At 48.6% G+C, this 19,673-nt stretch overlaps 1 protein-coding gene across 2 annotated transcripts in view; it reads right to left on the bottom strand.

The window, feature by feature from the left end:
* Positions 1–19,115, bottom strand: part of RIPOR2 (RHO family interacting cell polarization regulator 2) — a 218,353-nt gene extending 199,238 nt beyond the window's left edge. The window contains exon 1 of one of the 2 annotated variants that reach the window (XM_051855014.2): positions 18,980–19,115. In XM_051855014.2, coding sequence (XP_051710974.2) covers positions 18,980–19,055 — 76 coding nt within the window. In that variant the 5' untranslated portion in view covers positions 19,056–19,115. The remainder of the gene's footprint in view (positions 1–18,979) is intronic. The other variant, XM_070074337.1, reaches the window with a different exon arrangement.
* Between the last annotated feature and the right edge of the window lie 558 nt (positions 19,116–19,673).

The raw sequence follows: 19,673 nt of genomic DNA on the forward strand, positions 1-19,673 counted from the left end.
ATATTTTTCTTTATCTAGCAAATTATCCACAATAATATGTATTACAATATTACAAAAATCAGATATGTATTATAATAAAATATTACAAAAATCAGATATTGAAATTTTTGGGAGGGGTAGTGCTGATTTATCATTTTTGGAATAAGAAATCACAACTAAGTATCTCCTTTGATGTTGGAGAAAATTGTGGAAGAAGGAAGGACCACTTCCCTTCAACCAGAAGCCTCTCTGACTTAAAGAATGAGAATGGAACCGAGATGTGTTATTTTTTTCCATCGCAAGGTTTGCTCACTGCAATTAATTGTGCTTTTCCAAGGGAAAATTTCCTGTGTGCTCTCCAGTGAGTCAGCTTGACATTTCAGCTTGATACTGGTGTGATGACAGCATCGTCAGAGTGAGATGTGCATCTGCCATTTGTAACGCGATTCAAAGGCCCCTCCTCCCACCAGCTCCCGATCCTCCTAATTTCTCATTTCTGACACGGTCATGTCTAGTCATCACTCCCGCAAAGTCTGACAACCTCTGGTCCGTGTGTTAATCCCTTAATCCCTGCGTCCCCCTCTTATAACGGAAGCAACAGGTACTCGATATCCAAAAATCAGACCGCCTCCAGTGAGCCCAAAGCGCTTAGAGTAATATTCTGCCAGCACAACTCTAGACAGGACGGCTTGAATGCATTTCCTGGGTCTACAGGCTGTCTCATAGTCTCCCTGGGGACAAGGTTCATAGGCAGTTTGTTCTTACCTCCTTTGCATATAGGGCAGTGCTCATTTCGTGGGTGTTTACTGGTGATAGGGCGGGGCTGAGGTCAGGGAAGATGGAGGGAAAAGAGGTGGATCCCTGGACAGGGCAGCTATAGGGAACAAGGCACACGCCTCGCATGTCAGAGAAACTGTGTGTGTGTGTGTGTGTGTGTGTGCGTGTGGCGGGGCAACCAGCCCCTGAGCAGAGGGATCACAAAGAAACTAAGGCTGTGGCAGATGCAGCAGGCTGTGGAGGGGGCCGGCACTTGGCTGAGGAGTCTACCTACAGCATGATGTGCCTGAAATCTACCCTATTACATGAAAAGTCCTTCATTTCCTAATTCTTCAAGTCAAATAATTGGGAAGTTGGTGGCAGGAAGAGCTAGATATAGACTGTTGAAAGTGCTCTGTAACTGTGTAGAAATAAACTCAGAAACCTGATGGGATTGGATACCTTTTTTTTTTTTTTTTAAGACTTATTTATTTGAAAGACAGAGTTACAGAGAGAGGTAGAGACAGAGAGAGAGGTCTTCCACCTGCTGGTTCACTCCCCAGATGGCTACAACGGCCGGAGTTGCACTGATCAGGAGCCAGGAGCTTTCCCCTGGGTCTTTCCACAAGCATGCAGGGGCCCAAGGACTTGGGCCATCTTCTACTGCTTTCTCAGGCCACAGCAGAGAGCTGGACCAGAAGTGGAGCAGCCGGGACTTGAGCCGGTGCCCATATGGGATGCCGGCACCGCAGGCGGAGGCTTTACCCACTATGCTACAGCGCTGGCCCCCATTCCTTTTCAATGCTGAGTGACATTCTGTTGTGTGGATGTGCCACAGGTTGTTTAATCAGTCACAATGAAAAGACAATAGCTGTCTTTTTAACATGGCACTTACGACTAATACTGTACCTTCAATCGACCAACATAATATGTCTAAGCCTTAGGGATCTATTTACTAATCATGAAACACAGTTGAAGACGGAAAAAAGAGAAATTACACGTAGAGTTCTGCGTTCACTGTATCAATATGAATGTCACCGTGCAGAAGGCTCATTTTCAAAGCACTCAGAGAACGAATGGCTGAAGGCCTCCAGTTCTGTGTCCTTCCGGAAGTAGCCTGGCCCCAGACAGACACAGGGCCCCAAGGAAGAGGGGGAGCACTGACTTTACTTCCCCCGGAGAACACCACAGGCCGCCCCACTCCCTCCAATGTCCCCTGACATCCCTGCACAACCCCAGGGAGCGAAAGGAGTGCTGGGCTCAGCCCAGGCTGACAGCTCCTAGGGGCATCCGTGCCCATCTTCATCTGGACATCCGCCTCGCCACAGTGCCCTCGGAACACCCAGAAAGCTGTTTGCTACGTTTCTAGTTACTTGTTGAAACAATCAAGTCGCTAATCCTTTTGGCCAGACAACACTGCGTGGAGCCAAAGTGGGTATGTGATAGAGCATTGCTGGGTGAGTGATCAGACGAGTGTGGTCACAGCCAGAGAAGCTCCAGATCATGGCCCTGAGTGTAGAGAAGAGGAGAGAGAGAGAGAGAGAGAGAGAGAGAGAGAGAGAGGAGGCCAGAGGGGAGATGTGGAGGTGTGTGCTTCTCCCTCCTACCTCCCCCATCCACGCTTGCGTCCCCACGGCTAGGGGGCGTTCTGAAAAGCTCAGTAGGATTTAGTCAGTGGGGAAAAGGATAACTTACCAGTTTCTCTGACTTCGCTTTGGGGTTCCGGATAAATTCAGATACAGGCCTATGGCACTGCAATTCTTCACTTGAAGATCCTACTTCGGATTTATACAGAAACTCTGCACCTACACCAGGGCCCTGGAGGCCAAGAGCTGGGGAAACCTGATACCCGTGCCATGCCGAGGAGGCTGTTTTAGGGTTGCAAATGTAAAAGTGATGGAGCCTTTCAAAGATGACAAGAACAAGCCAGGAAGTGCCGGCTCCCCCAGTAATAGTTGTACTGTAGAAGATGGGCAAAGGAAAAAGATCTTTTGACTTGAAAAGGAATTTCCAGGGAGCGAGTTTTTTAAAGGTCTTTTCAGAACGCCACTGTCTAAAACGCTGGAGTAGAGACGTTCACACACGGGGAAAGAAAAGGCACACAGGGCTTTCAGAAGCATTTCCTGTGCTGTGATGGAAACACGCTTCTCAATGCCGCCCTGGAGATCCTGCTGTCTGGACGCGGGCAGCCATCACTTCCTTCTCCTGGTTCTCTAGTAAGTAATTTTCCAGGAGGAGGAGGAAGAGGGGGAGGGGGAGGGGAGGGGGAGGGGAGGGGGAGGGGGAGAGGGAGAAGGAGGGGCAGGAGGAGAAGGAGGGGCAGGAGGAGAAGGAGGGGCAGGAGGAGCAGGAGGAGGAGGAGAAGGAGGTTGGGCTTTCTCAGAGACGGGGATCAGAGTGGGAGAAGCCCGAGTGTGGTTTGAGCAGGGAACGGGACCCCTTGATGCGGCTCCTCAGGACTCCAGGTCCGGTTCTGTTCGTGCGTCAATCACGGCATTTCAAAACTGAATCTTAAGCATACGTGGGAACAAAAGAAACCAACGAAATTGCCTGGGATTAGAAGTCGCAGAGCATGGGGGCCTTTCTGAGTCAGAGTGAGTCGATTGTTGAAAGCAGTGCGCTCAGCAAGACAGTTATAAAAATGAATGCTACTTACAGGTAAAACCAAAGAACGAGCAGAAACACTAAAAGCTACATAAAAGGTCTCCTATTTTTCAGCGCTGTATGATCAATCAGGGTTATTGTGTGCAGAAGAGAAGAAAACTGTCCCCATTTATTGTATTTGGCGGGCAGGGCGCTCTTATTAGCTATTTATATAGGTGTGCATTTTGCTACATGTATAAAACAGAAGCAAGTTTCATTATTTGAGGTCTCGCTAAGTCAGATTTATAATAAACAGAGAGATGCTAAAGTTTACAATTGCTAAACAGTTAAGAATAAAGAACTGAAAGGTAGATTAATAAGATTAAAAAGATTAATATTCTTTTTAAAAATAAGCATTTTATTTATTTGAAAGGAAGAATGAGAGATAGGGAGAGACAGAGAAGTATCTTCCATCTGCTGATTCATTCCCCAGATGGCTGCAACGGCAGGGGCTGGACCAGGCCAGTTCCCAGGTTTACCACATGGGTGTTAGGGGCCCACGCGCTTGGGCCATCTTCCATTGTTTCCCCGGCACATTAACAGGGAGCTGGGTCTGGAAGTGGAGCAGACTGAACCAGAACCAGTTCTCCAATATGGGATGCTGGCATCACAAGTAACAGCTTAGCCCTCTGCACTACAATGCCAGATCCCCAAAGACTAACACTCTAAAGTACCTTGGAAGCTCAGTAAGCAAAGAATGAGGGCATAAATCTTTATTTTTCCCCAGAAACCTTTTATCAAAGTAATATAAACTTCATACATTTCATAAATACAACTTTAGGAACATGGTGTTTCTTCCCGCTGTACCCACTCTCTCACCCACTCTCTCACCCCTCTTCCTCCTCCTTCTCCTATTCCTACTCATATTTTTTTACTAAGATCTATTTTCAATTAACTTTATACACATATGATTAACTATGTTAAGTAAATAGTTTAACTAATAGTATGAAAAAAAAAAACCTGTTACTCAACAGTCAAGACAAGGGCTGTTCAAAGTCATTGCTTCTCAAAGTGTCAATTTCACTTCTACAGATTGCCTTCTAGGTGCTCTATTAATTATCACAAGTCAGGGAGAATCTATGGTATTTGTCCCTTTGGGACTGGCTTGTTTCACTAAGAATGATGTTTTCCAGTTTCATCCAGTTTGTTGCAAATTACCAGATTTCATATTTTTTTATTGCTGTGTAGTATTACATGGTGTACATATCCTATAATTTCTTTATCCAGTCTTCGGTTGATGGACATCTGGGTTGGTTCCATGTCTTAGCTATTGTGAATTGAGCTGCAATAAACATGGGGATACAGATAACCCTTTCATATGCTGATTTCATTTCCCCTGGATAAATTCCCAGGAGTGGAATGGCTGGGTCATATGGTAGGTCTATATTCAGATTTTTGAGTTACCTCCATACTGTCTTCCATAATGGCTGTAACCACTTTACATTCCCACCAACAGTGGATTAGGGTACCTTTTCCCCTATATCCTTGCCAGCATTTGTTGTTGATTTCTGTATGAAAGCCATTCTAACCGGGGTGAGGTGAAACCTCATTGTGGTTTTGATTTGCATTTCCCTGACAGCTAGTGATCCTGAGCATTTTTTCATGTGTCTGTTGGCCATTTGGATTTCCTCTTTTGAAAAATGCCTGTTTAAGTCCTTTGCCTGTTTCTTCACTGGGTTGTTCACTTTGTTGTTGTTGAGTTTCTTGATCTCTTTATATATTCTGGTTATTAATCCTTTATCAGTTGCATAGTTTGCAAATAATTTCTCCCATTCTGTTGGTTGTCTCTTTACTTTGGTTAGTGTTTCTTTTGCAGTACAGAAGCCTCTCAATTTGATGTAATCCCATTTGTCAATTTTGTCTGATTTCTTGTGCCTCTGGGGTCTTTTCCAAGAACTCTTTGCGTATGCCAATGTTTTACAGGATTTCCCCAATGTTCTCCAATAATTTGATGGTATTAGGTCATAGATTTAGGTCTTTCATCCATTTTGAGTGGATTTTTGTGTAAGGTGTAAGGTAGGGGTCTTGCTTCATACTTCTGCATGTGGAGATCCAGTTTTCCCAGTACCATTTGTTGAAGAGAATGAAGACATGATCTTTAAAAACCCAGGGGCCAGCATTGTGGCATAGCAGTTAAAATCGCCACCTACAGTGCCAGAAACCCATATGGGCACTGGCTGCTCCACTTCTGATCCAGCTCTGCTATGGCTTGGGAAAAACAGCAGAAGATGGCCCAAGTATTTGGGCCCCTGCAGCCACGTGGGAGACCCAGAAGAAGCTCATGGCTCCAGATTAGCCCAGCTTACTTGAGGGAATGAACCAGCAGATGGAATATTCCTCTCTCTGTCTCTGCCTCTATCTCTTTCTCTGTAACTCTGCCTTTCAAATAAATCAATTAATCTTAAAAACAACAACAACAACAAAGAAGAAGACCAGGACTTCTGGAAAGCAATACTTTGTTTACTGTTTATTTCCCTTTCTTTTTTATGTATATTTTTAAAGTGAACAAAAATTACATGTACTTTTCAAGAAATCATGTACATGAATTCCAGATTATACAATGTCCTGTGAGTTCTTTGAATGGGTGACCATGAACTGCAAGCTGGACACCCCAGTCATCCTAAACGCAAGTTCATAACCATTTCAAAGAGGGTTAATGAAGGAAAATTTAGGGAAATGGAGCCTCTTAAAGGTAACTGGCAGGAGATAAGACACTGAAGGCCTGTAGGAAATACAAAGCCTTGTGTGCTGGGGTAGGAGGAGGCTGAGAGGAGGCAGGCCTGTGTGTCTTGTTCTCAGCCCCTCTTCTGCTGTATTAACTTGTCTTCACTATTTTACTGCAGTGAGGAAAAGCTACCTGTGGGTGAAGGAGCCTTGTTTTGGCTCATCGTCATGGTGATTCACAGTCTGAGATGGGGCAGACCCTGTTGGTTTGGTGTCAGGTGACGCTGGCGGGTGACAGAGTGCGTGCAGAGGAATGATTGTGTGGTGACCCAGCGAGCAGAGAGAATGGGTTCTGAGAGCACACCCCCAGGGGCCTAAGGACCTCCCACCTGACCCATCACCTGAACACATCGTTGGATCTCGTCTCTACCCTCCTGGCAACACCGATCTGTGACCCAGGGGCTTGGAGCCTTACTGGATGCGGGTGGTGTTGTGGTACAATGGGTTAGGCCACCACCTGTGACCCTGGCGTCCCAGTCCAAGTGCTGGCTGCTCTGCTTCTGATCCAGCTCCCTGCTCATGTGTCTGTGAAAGCAGTGGAAGATGGCCCAAGTGCGTGGGCCCCTGCCCAGGTAAACCTGGGGGTGGAGTTCTAGCCTCCTAGCTTTGGCTTAGTCCAGCTGCTCTAGTCATTTGGGAACTGAACCCGTGGATGGAAGATCTTTCTCTGTCTCTCTCTCATTGTCACTCTAACTCTCAAATAAATAAAATAAATATTTTTAAAAAATCCTACATGAGTTTGGGAGACAAATCATGTTTAAACTATCCCATTTCACTCTGGGTCTCTGACATGAATGCTTCTCTCGCATACCTGAGACATCTAGATGGAAGCCTCCAGACCTTTGTCTGTTCTCTGACGGTGCACACGGCCGCCTGTGGCTTTCCCAACTAGCCAGGCACACTGCTTGCAGCTCTCCTCTGCAAGTGTCTCATGATGCTGCTACCTCTGTCTTCCTGGGGCCTCTACTGTGGCTTCACTTCTGGAGTTTCACCAGGCATTGCCCCAGTAGGGGCTCCAGGCAGGGGTTCTGACCCTGCAGCACAACTGCTTCCCTTAGAAATCTCAATGGAAGCAGCCATGACCCCATAACCCTTGCATTCTGAGTGCTCACAAAACCCACACCACGTGGATGAAGCCGAGGACCGTCGCCTGTATGAGTTTCACCAAAGTGTGCTTGAACAAGGTCTCTGCAGGCTTGGAACACTTTGCTGGCAAGATGGAGTCCAGCGCTGGCCCCAGGGAGTCACAAAACAATTCTGCCCTTCAAGGTCTTTGAGTCAACAGTGGAAAGGGCAGCCTAGAAGTCTCTACAATGCGTCATCTCTTCCATCGCCTTGCCTAGTAGCATGTGGGCCCTTTTGCCTACCTAATCCATTTAGCACGTAGTTTTTCCACTGCACTCTGACCTGATTTTTTTCTTCCTTCCTTCTCTGGCCAGGCTATGTATTTTCCATGTCTCTCTGCTCTGTCCCCTTTTGCCCTTGATTCTCACCAACAACAGCCCATCACGCCTGTGCCACAGACTGAATACTTTGCTTTGCCAACCAAAAAAGTCCGCCACCTTTAAGTTTGTCCTTTCCCAAGATCTCAAGGCACGCATACAATAAAGACGGGGTCTTGGCCACAGTGTCAAAGGATGGCCTTTCGTCCAAATCCCCAGGGGAGCCTCATTTCCATCTGAAACCTCATCTCAAATCACCTTGAACATCCACATTCACATCAGCATTCTGGACTCCCAAGGCCTCCCCAGAATCGCCCTCGACGCCGCTTACACAGCTCTCTCAGCTTCGTCCAGCCGCCTCTCCAAACTCCGCTAAACCACATCCAACAACTCCCCCACATCTGCTATAGTTCACGGCAACAGCCTTGCTTCTCAGGACCAAATTTCTGTTTTAGAAAAGGGCTTTCAATGAGAATTCTATCACCTGCCTGGAGTGTGAAGACAAACGCCTGCCCCAGAGGGAGTCTGTTCCCAGGGCCGGGTTACAATCCAGGCCAGATCACGTGGCCTTGCTGAGCACCTAGCCATGACCACGAGTACAGGTCACACACATATATGAATGACAGGGTCGGCACGAGGCACCTTCATTCACTTCTGAAACTCAATTCCTGACTCCATTCAATGGGTCAAAAAAAGATACTGGCATTTATTTGGAATCCTATTCTGAAATCCTTCTACCTGCACCTTGGCCTTGACCTGGTGAACCCTCCCTGAGCCTCCTAACCCTCTGCAGTCAGAAGGAGGATGTTCACTTTTTGTCACTATGACTACGCAGGGAGGAAGGTTTATTTCTGCTCATGGTTTTGAAATTCACAGGCCAAGGTCAGGCAGACCACAGTGGTTCCGATGTGCGGTGAGCTTGAGGGATGGCAATGGCCGGGCCTGTGCCAGGGAGAGACCACATGGTGAGCTAGGAAGTAGACAGGAAGCATGCTTGTCTTCTATGTCTGTGTGGTCACTCCTCTTGTTTGATCACGGTGTCTCCTCTCTGACAACCTAATCCCACCCCATCACTACTCAAAGGCCCCATCTTCGGAAACCATCATTAGTAGGTCACCATCATTAATCCATTAACCATTGAGATTAATCCACTGACCATTAACAAAAGACTTTGGGGACCAAGTCTAACTCATGGGCCTTTGGGAGTGATACCCAGATTAATATCTAAATCGCAGCAGCTGCCAGAGAGTAGGCCAGCTTCTGTCTGCCATATTGTTCGCCCCCAAAGCCCTGACACAGCAAGGCCAAGGGATCCACTCAGCAAGTGGCATTTTCTGGGATCTCCAAGTCTCCTTGAGCGGTTGTTCAGTCTTCAAATGTTAACACACACACACACAAAAGAGCCTTTTAAAAACTCCCAGACACATTCTATTTTTAAAGTAACTACAAGAAGAACGTGGTTGGTTCTGCTCAGTTGACAAAATATTTCCATATGCATTATATTATTTAACGCAAACAACCGTTGTTGGAGATTGAGTCATTGTGCCTGGTTTTGTTGAAGCCCCAGAGGTGTAGCAGGAAGCACACAGGACCTCAGGGCTATCCGTGGCCAAGCCGGCCAAGGTCTCCAGTGGGAGGAGCGTGAGGGAGAACTATGCACTTTCCCAGGGTCAGGAAGGAAGGTCTCAGTGGGGGGTCAGGACCCAGGACCTGAGGAGACACGTGCTGCGCAGTGGTCCCTACTTCTCCAGGCACTGAGCAGAAGGCAATGCGTTTATGATACTTGTTCTGCCAGGAGAGAGGCCACCAGCCTGGGGTGAACAGGCTACATGTGGCTGGCTTGGGTTATAGCAGGCATCTTCTGCCAAGCTGAGAGTGGCCTTGGGTATGAGTTGTGCGGGAGTGGACCAGGGTCCACCCAACGGTGGATCCTACATCCTAGGACTTGGGGCGCCCCTGCTTCCCCTTCCTATGCCTCAGCCAAGCCTCTACAACAACAGGGAAACATGAGGTCAGAAGACGCCTCTAGGATGGGAAACCAACTGGGCAAGTGGGAAGAGGCCCTAGATAAGAAGGATCTCCCAGGGGGCTGGCACTGTGGTGTGGTGGGTTGAGCCACTGCCTGTGACACTAGCATCCCATATGAGCGCTGCTTTGAGTAACAGCTGCTCCACTTCCAATCCAGTTCCCCACCACTGTGCCTGGGAAGGCCGTGGAAGATGGCCCGAATGCTTGGGTCACTGCCATCCACGTGGGAGACCTGGATGGAGCTCCTGGCTCCTGGCTTCAGCCAGGCTGGCCTAGCCCCTCTGGGGACTGATACAGAAGATATAGAAGATTTTTCTTCCTCTCTCTTTGCAAGTGTGCCTTTAAAACAAATAAATCTTTTAAAATAACTTTTTGAAAAAGAAAGATCCCCCAGCAGGCATGCCCTGGGACCTGGGTGTGGATGGAGAAGAGGCGGAGGTGAGCAGGCGGGGGGAGTCAAGTGCCCCGCCTGTGTGGGCTCTGGAGGAGAAACGGAGAGGGGCTGTTTGCTGAAGTTGGCTGTTTGCCAGAGAAAAGCACAGGCTGAGGGCCTGAGGGCCTGAGGGCCAGGTCTCACACCAAGAGGAACGCAGGGACTCACGGTGGACGTTCTGTAAAGATTTGGGCATTTGGTCCTGTGGGTTTGTTCAGACAACTGAACGTTGAACATTGCACAGAAGACATGGTTCCCAGGAGACACCAAATACCTCCTGACAGCCGTCCGACCTCACGCTGCCGGAGTCCACCCTGAGACTCCAAGAGCTGTGTGCGTCTCAGCTGGGCCCAAGCTCTGAGACACGGGGGAGGCAGGAGGAGTGGATAAAGCACAGGAACCCAGAGAACCAGCACACGGGGTGTCGGTTGATTGGAACCTGGGTCCTGGTTCAGGCAGGGAAGCCACTCTGGGCTTTAAACCTTGGCCCTGTTCTGCCGTTGGGTGGCTGTGTGACCTTTGGTGCATCCTTGAACCTCTCTGTGCCTCAGTGTCCTAATGTGTAAAACAGACAGCATTGCCACCCTCACAGGGCTGCACTGAGGGTTAGGGAAAGACCACGTCTCCCATGGCACCTGGCCCAAGTGTCGCTCCCAACGGATGACGGACGCCCCCAAGGGGGAATAATACAGATTTTTCCAGTGTTTCTCGGTAGGTATGGGTCTCCAGTGAGACACTGTGTGGGAAATCACCTCTACTCCCATGAATCTAAAGCTGTAATTAATCATCATTATCAGGTTGATACATTAGGACCCTCCCTCTGGTTCACACCAGTTCCAGGAAGTAAGGGCAAGAGTGGGCTTGAGTTGATATGGGAAGAGGTGCAGAAGGGCCCCAAGGAGGGGGCTCTGGTTGGGGCTGAGGGGCGACACCACTGAATGACCCAGTCTACTTAGTCTAACTTAATCTACCGCAGATAGACCCACCCAGCCAGAAGCAGCAGAGCACCGGGAAATCAGCCTCCAGGAAGCACTGGGGAGGGAGTGGAAAGGAAAGCAGAACAAACTTCTAGCTGGGCTCGAAGGTGTTGTTTTTGCAGAAGCAAAGGAATTTAGTGCTCAGTGCACGGCAAGCAGGATAAACTCCACCTTCACCTGCTTAGGACCCCACCCCCACCCCCACACTTGCTAGCCAACCCATCTTTGACTCCAGAATGAGCTATTTCTTTATTATCATGACTAGTGAACAAATCTGCCCATGGCTCTTTCTTCCGGAGCTGTTGGTGTACAAACACCTGGGAAGAGATAGCCCAGAAAAAAGAGCGATCCGTGCAGGAGGCCGATGGAGACTCGTCTCCCGGCGCCTAGAATGTCCGAGCACTGACTGCCGACAGCGCGAGTGGCCTGGCTGATGTCCCGCGGAGGGCCAGGTGCGAGCCAGGAGCCAGGACACACGTCCCAGGCTGTGAGCCCAGGCCCCTGCAGCACCAGCGTTTGCAGATGCCATGGACATGGAGACTCAGGAGACTGGGGGTGCAGGAGGGTACGTGGAGTCTCACCCTGGGATTGTGTTTCTCAGCTTCGACAGAAAGCCAGCTTTCTTCTACTTGCTGAGAAGAAATAGAAGAAAATAGATTTTCCTGTCCTTTTGGGGGATTCTAATAACATCTGGGGTGCTCAGTCAAATGCTGGATTACACAATTTCCTTAAGAAATCAAGACATGGGGCCAGCGCTGTGACATAGCGGGTAAAGCCACTGCCCGCAGTGTCGGCATCACATACGGGTGCCAGTTCAAGTCCTGGCTGCTCCACTTCTGGTCCAGCTCTCTGCTGTGACCTGGAAAAGCATAGAAGATGGCCCAAGTCCTTGGACCCCTGCACTCATGTGGGAGACCTGGAAGAAGCTCCTGGCTCCTAATCAGTGCAGCTCTAGCCGTTGTGGCCATCTGGGGAGTGAAGCATTGGATGGGAGACCTCTCTCTCTCTCTCTCTCTTCCTTTGCCTCTCTGTAACTCTGCCTTTCAAATAAATGAATATTAAAATACAAAAGACTACATACATTTAAACTGCACCTAATCCTGCAAGCCTACACTTGGATTTGGCTGTAAGATATTCATTGCTATTTACTGCAATGTGATGCAGCAGGTTAAGCCACTGCCTGTGATGCTGTATCCCATATCAGAGTGCTGGTTTGAGTCCCAGCTGCATTGCTTCCAATCCTGCTCCCAGCTAATGCACCTGGGAAAGCAGCAGCAGATGACCCACGTATTATGGTCCCTGTTACTCACAAGGGAGACCCAGATGGAATTTCAGGCTCCCGTCTTCTGCCTGGTCCAGCCCAGGCTGCTGCGAACATTTAGGGAGTGAACCTGCAGATGAAAGATCTCTTTCTATCTGTCTCTCCCCTCTTTTGTCACTCTGCCTTTCAAATAAAAAAAACTGTTATTTACTGACACAAAGAGAAACTCAAGTTATGTTATCACATGAAACAAGTAAGTTGCAGAAGACAGCATCAGTCTGATCCTGTGAAAAGAATGTAAATAGCTGTATAGTTAGCAAAAGAAATGAGGGTACCTTGCTGCATGTATGGGGCAAGAGTTGGGACTCCCAGGTGATTTTCTGCTACGCGTTCCTGCATTGTTTGATTTTTATACAACAAAGACATGCGAGCTTTGTAGCAGATCAAAACAACATCAAGAGACTTAACTTTTCAGCACTATTACCCAAGTTCACAGCTTTGACAACGTGTCTGTGTTATAATTAACACATTCTTATGCAATGAAACGGTGCCTTAGATCTCAATATTTCAGAGGAAAAACTGGCACTCCCTCCGTGGCGTAAATCGAGGCTAATATAATTCAAGAAGTTTTCCAGTCTGCAACACCCTGCTTACCCTCAGCTTAATACACTCGCTTAAACGCTTTGGAGAAAATCTGCTGTGCTGGCAATATTCTGCTTCCTACAGGAAATGAAACTGTCATTCCAGCGATGAACTTTTGGCCTTTTCAGATACCTCTGTAAGAGACTAAGACGGTGGGATCCGACCCAGCTCAGTTCTGAGCCCGCGGCTGTTCCAATTTTCCTTTGCCTGTTTGTTCACTGTGTTTGCTGCTTCTTCCTCTCCTTTCCTCTTCCCTCCACACCCCTCTCTTTTGTCTGCCCTTGGCTGGAGAGAGCTAAAATATCTGTCCAGATCAATGTTCATACAAAGAGAGGCCTTTCTTGATCAACAGAACTCCCTTGAATTATTCAAAGTATCTCCCTTTCTCAAGTTTCCCATCGTTTTTTTTTTTTTTTTCCCTTGACAGTCTAGGCTGGAATTGGACATTTGGCAATGGCTCCCATGGATTCAATCCTGCAGGCAGGAAGGAGGAGGGTAAAGCTTCTACAGAGGCAATTATTTTCTAAAGGATGAGAAAATAGGTAATGCTATGTTGGCAGGGACATAAATAATTCTTATGCCAGCATAAATCCTACAGTCACACTCTCCAGAGCTAGCACAGCTGTTGGCAAACAAGACTCAGAACTGAAGTGGAACTCAGGCCCTGGGGGCCCGGCTGCCTGCTCCCTGGGCTGAGGCCCTTACGGACAGATGGAGCAGGTGGCTAGACTGGAACTCAGGAACACATGTGATCTGTGAATTACAGAGAACGTTCTAAAAGGCTTCATTCTTCATTTTGCTACATTGGGGTGACCGTCTCGCTGACCTCCTCCCAAACCTTTAAGCTCGTGGCTTTAAAGGCAATGGAACCTGAGAGAGGAACTGCAGGTGTGGGCGAGCAGGGGGCCCCGCCCCTGGGGCCCGCTCTCCCCCACGCAAGGCTCTTGTCTCCCTCCGGGAGCGACTCTGCGAGTCAGAACAGCAGGGTGATGCCAGCCGGCAGGTTGGGAAATGCAGCCACGGGGCTCGGCCGTAGTCTATGATGTTTGGGTGTCTGCACCGCATGAAAGCTAAAATGCAAACACAGGTTCCCCAGGCTGGGAAAAATCCCGGAGTTGGGAGAATCAGGGAGAAGAACACGTCTTGGCCTTGCCAGACAGCAGGAGAGCTGGAGGGAAAACCGATAGTCAGCTGGGCCGCCCGGTAAGTTGATTCCACATCTCTCGGCAGGCAGGGCCGTGTGCAGAGCAGGTGGCTGGGCGGTGGAGCCTGCTGGGAGAGGCACTGCACACTCCTCCGCCCAGGCCCCTTGGCCTGTCTGGGGTCTGCCCACTCCCAGCCCTCGGTCTCAGCTTCCCGACCGAAGACGCAGAGGTATTTAGAAGAGACTGTGAATAAGAGACCCCCCACCTCCACCCCATCTCCCACAAGTATGAAGCACAGCTTGGAGATCCACTGTAAAGGCAAAGGCTTACGCCCTCTCCCCGGAAGAACAGGGGTCACGCCCCCAGGGGCCAAGAGTGGCTTTTCCCTCGCATGTCTGTGTCCCCTCGCCTGGTGTGGCACAAGCCATCCGAATATGGAGGTGGCGTATGAGACTGAGGAAGAGGGAGCTGCCTTCTGCTGCGTGGTGTCCCCCCGCTGTTTTGGGGGTGGGTGCAGTGCTGGCAATGGCAGTTTCTTCACCCCCATCCCCACCAGAACCATTTTCAATTCTCAGATCCCATCAGCCACCACGGAAGTGTGCCAGATGCCGTGCTAGGCACTTGATATGTTCCAAGTCTTTGATTCCCTCCAATAATACTGTGAGCTCAGTCTCGCTATAATAACCATTTTATGGTTGAGGAAGTGGACATCCCAGGAAGTGCCCCCGGGGCCAACAAATGAGAAGTTGCAGAAGCAGGATTTGGAGCCAGATCTGCCTGGAGCCAGAGCTTAGCAGAGTAACAGAGAGGGAGGGTCCGAGGACACCCAATGGCCTCACCCACCCCACACTCACTTGGCCTGCGCTGACACTGCTGTCACTACAAAGAAAACCCAGGTGCTTGCTGGCCACCGCTCCATCTGCACTCCCACCTGGGCAAGGCTCAGGTAAGCAGCTCATTATGGCGAGCAGGGTGCCAGGTGAGCCCCTCCCCCACAGTCTCCTGTCTTTGTAGCAATCCAGGTTCTCCATCTCAGATGGCCTCATTGCCCTGGCTCCTCATGCCCCGGCTCCATCGGTTTGCATACCACACTGCTATGGACTGATTATTCATATTAATATTTTATTAAAGACTCCGGGAGTGGGTGGAAGAAGTTAGGGGGACTGCTGAGGTAAGGTAGACTTTGGAAACCATTGCTTTTGTATGAATCTAATTTTGATGGAACTCAAATCTCCATTGAGTGAAGGCATCAGGCCTTTTGCTAAGGGGTATGGCATACAGAGCACATTCAGAACTGGTTTCTATCTGGGGATATTTGAATAATGGTTGTGCATTAAATAATATTAGGGGAATACTGTTAACTTTATTAGCCGGCTATGTAGAAAAATGTTCTTATTTTTAAAACATTCTCTTAAAATGTTTAAGATTGAGATGCCATAGTGTCTATAGTTGAATTTCAAATGTCTCACCAGGAAAGTAGCTGAAACAAATATGGCAAAATGTCAGAAACTGTTAAGTTTATTTGATGAGTATATAGGATTTGTTCTGACTGTTCTCTTCTGTATATTTGAAATTTTCATAATAAAAAGAAAACAAAGCATCCCAGTAGCTCAAAATCCAAGATCCATTGCAAGGAAGACAGGTGGGATTTGTGGTAAGCAGAACTCTGAGGTGCCCTGGGATTCTTGCCTGGTCTAGAAGTCCTGTGTAATCACCTCATCTTGAGTATGGGCAAGACTTTGTGAATATGATGAGATTCACTTTATGATTAGATTATGTAATAAATCAATCACATAGCAGGATCCCTGAGTAGTTGGCTTGAGTTAATCACGAGGGAGATTATCCCAGGTAGGCCTGACCTCATCAGATGAACCCTTAAAAGGAGGGATTACAAACAGCAAAGATGCACTCTCATTGGCCTTGAGGAGGAAACTACCTGTTTTGTAAGGAGCACCAGTAGCAGGAACAATGGGTGGTCTCAGGGCTATAACCTCAAGGAACTGAATTTTGTCAACAACCATGGATCTTAGAAAAAGACCCTGAGACTTAGGGCAGATGCAGCTATTGATGACATCAATCCCAGCACAGAACCTGGGCCACACTCCTAACCATGGAGTGACTATGAGAAAATGAGTATAGGTCATTTCAAGAGAGCAAACTTGTGTTGATTTGCTATGAAACAATAGCAATTCTAATTGATTAGAAATAGCAGCCTGCTGCTCAATTCACAATAGCTAAGACATAGAATCAACCCAAATGCCCATCAACTGAAGACTGGATAAGTAAATTATGGGATATGTACATCATGGAATTCTACACAGTGGTTAAAAAACAAAAGAAATGCTGTCATTTGCAACAAAATGGATGAAACTGGAAAACATCATTCTTAGTGAAATACGCCAGTCCCAAAAGGACAAATACCATATGTTCTTCCTGATCTGTGATAACTAATAGAGAACCTTAAAGGTAAACTATACAAGTGAAATTGACACTTTGAAATGCAATAACTTTGAACAGCCCTTGTCTCGACTGTTGATAGCCTTTTTCACACTGTTGAACTCCTTACTTAGTATAGAGTTAATTGTATGTGTATATAAAGTTAATTGAAAATAAATCTTAGTGAAAAAATAAGAATGGGAATAGGAGTGGAAGGAGGAAGAGGGGTGGGAGGAAGAAGAGGGGTGGGAGGGTGAATATGGTGGGAAGAATCACTATGTTCCTAAAATTTTATTTATGAAATGCATGAAGTTTGTATTCCTTAAATAAAAGGTTTCTGGGGAGGAGAGGAGAGAGGAGGGGAGGAGAGGGGAGGGGAGGGAAGGGGAGGAGAGGAGAGGAGAGGAGAGGAGAGGAGAGGAGAGGAGAGGAGAGGAGGGGAGAGGAGAGGAGAGAGAAGAGGAAAAAGAAAAGATAGCAGCCTAGGGCACTCCACTGGAAAGGATTCTAAGCCTGGGCATGGACTTCTTGGGAGAGGAGAGAGCTGTGATTGATTAGCAATGTCTGCATGAGCGTGGAAGCACAGAGTCAGAGCAAGTGTATTTCCTATTGCCATTTAGGGTCCTTTTGTGTGTTGAGAACAAATGGGTTTGTCAACTTATTTTTCTCCATGGCAAAATAACCCCAAAGCAATAAAGCTCGAGTCCCACATTGGAGAAGAAAGGAAAAGGCACGAAGGCAGACTGTAGGCACTGTGAAACATTGCCCATGGCCAGCCTTGCAAGCCTGCTGCTTCTGGGAGAAGCCTCTCCTTCGCTCCCTCACTCTTTCTCGCTTTTCCACTGCCTCGAGTTGTCCGTCAACCAGCAGGCACAGGTCTTCTGAGAGTTGGAAAAATCGACCCCTAAAAGTCAGCTTGACCCTTTTGTTTCTAGACTCAGACACAGCAGGGCTCTTGATCACCCCGCAGGAATGCAGGATTCCCTCCTTCCTGGCCAAAGGGGCCAGGACCGGCCTGTTTACCATCAGGCTTGACCTGAACACCCACTAACATACCAGCATTTCCTGTGACAACCACACAGCCATCACAGCACAGGACCCAGCTGTAGTCTCATAATTTAAGTCAAATCTTCGTGGCGAAGCAGACTTTCCCTGCTAGTTCCTGTTTTCAGAGTGTGGGCCGACTTCCACTCACACAGGTGGAGCTGTGCGGACCCAGACTCAGTGGCACGTCCCCCAGCAGAGGTGGGGACACAGCTGTTTCCTGGAGACACAGCATACAGCACCACAGAAGCTGGCATCTGCACTCAGGAGGGCATCCAGCGGCAGAAAAAAATGACGAAGAAGGCGGAGGCGCTGAGAAAAACAAATACGCTCCTTGTATGTGGGATACCATCTGGAATCCAACTAGCCCCATGCGGCTCCGAAACCAGTAGATCCTAACGAACCTAAATCACTCATTCCTTTTAGTTTAACTCTCGGCATCAGAGACTTCCAGCACACAAGAGGGGCTCAGCCCACACCATGTCCTCTGAAGAGAGGGACAGCACCTCAGCCCGAGCAGAGTAACTGGTGGCCCCCAGTCTCCACGCTTTCCATCAGAGCACAGGATCGGTACTGCAGTATTTACCACTTAGCTGCCGACATTTAAACTGGAGTGCTTTCACTTAAACATTCGTATTGTTTGAAGTTAGGAGCTGGAAACAATCCGATGGCACGCATGGAGCTGAACATGGCCTTTCTCGTGGAATATACTACCACTGCCTGTCGCCTCCCTACACCGAGGCCAAATACCCCTAATCACTTACTGTCCTGGTTTCACCCAAGAGCTCCGATGAAAGTGAACCATTCCATCCCCCACGAAAACAGACTGCCTCCCTGGTTGGCTGGCCGCTCCGGGGCATAAGACTGTGACACCTGAGACACACAAACCTCACCTATGACGGCCACAACCTCACCAACAACGGCCCTGCTGACTTCACACTGGGTGGCGAGTGACGGACTTGCATATATTGGGAATGCCTTCCCTTTGTCAAAATTACTTATTCCAACCCTCAAAAGTCCCTTCTGGTTAGAGCTCCCGCATGAGCAGGATAATTTGGGAAACACATGATTGGAATCTTTGAAGGAGAGAAGAGTCACTGATCCTTGAATTTCACCCCATTCAAGTTCACGGCCGACACCTGTTTGATTCAGACACCCCATTACCCCACTGTAAACACAAAAATTCCAACCCACCTTCGTGACTATTGATTTGCATTTCCCCTCTAGATGGCAAGCTAAAGAGGCCCTCTCTTATTTGCCACTTGAAACAAAGCCGATCTCATTACCTCCAACAGGAGAGGGCTGGAGAAAAATGGAGGACGTCCATGGGCAGGAAACTGGGGGGACAGGGGCAGGGGAAAGGTGGGGGCCTTTTGCAAGAGGAGGAAATGCAAGTGCTGGGGGCCAAGAGGGACCGAGAAAGGCAGCGGGGAGAGGGGACCGCTCTCCCCCGCCCGCGGGGCACTCACGGTTGAGCTGCCGTCTCCGGATCCTGTCCCTCCATGGCCTGTTTCTGATCCAGTGCAGTCGTGAAGGTAGCACCATGGTGCCGCAGTGGGCTAGGCCCTTCTCATGGTAGGGCCACCGAAGGGCTCCTCACAGCAACCCCGGAAGTCAGGCCCAGATGTATATAAATTAAAAAGAAAAAAAAAAAAGCCTCTTCTCTCTCTCTCTCTTTTTTTTTTTTTTTTTTCTATCTGAGGCTTCCGCTGAGTTCTTTTATCTTGCAACTTGTCTTTCCTCTCCCTCCCTTAACTCCTGACCGCCCCAAGGCAGCTGCCGGGCTGGGCTGCTCAGCCTGGCCAGTCTCCCACCGCCTCCGGTGCCATGTTTTATGCATGAAGATGATGAGGTGGTAGTTTATTTGCACAGAGGCGAGTGCTGGGCTCTTGTTTCTGCCCTCCCGCTCAGAGCAGCCTCCAATGGCTGGGTGAGGGCAGGTGGGCCTGTCTGGAGGTGGCTGCCAGGAGATGGGGGCCAAACCAGGGCAACAACCCTCACCTTTGGGAACACAGGACTTATTTATTGCTGGGTCCCTAGCACCTAGAAGAGGGCGTGGCACTTGGCAGGTGGGTGGCCAATGCTTGCTGAATGAGTGACAAGTAGCTCAGTGATGGCCCACGGGAGGGATTTCTGTGCAAACGTGTATCTTTTTTTTTTTTT

Source organism: Oryctolagus cuniculus, chromosome 5 (assembly GCF_964237555.1).
Source record: "Oryctolagus cuniculus chromosome 5, mOryCun1.1, whole genome shotgun sequence".
NCBI classification, from domain to species: domain Eukaryota; kingdom Metazoa; phylum Chordata; class Mammalia; order Lagomorpha; family Leporidae; genus Oryctolagus; species Oryctolagus cuniculus.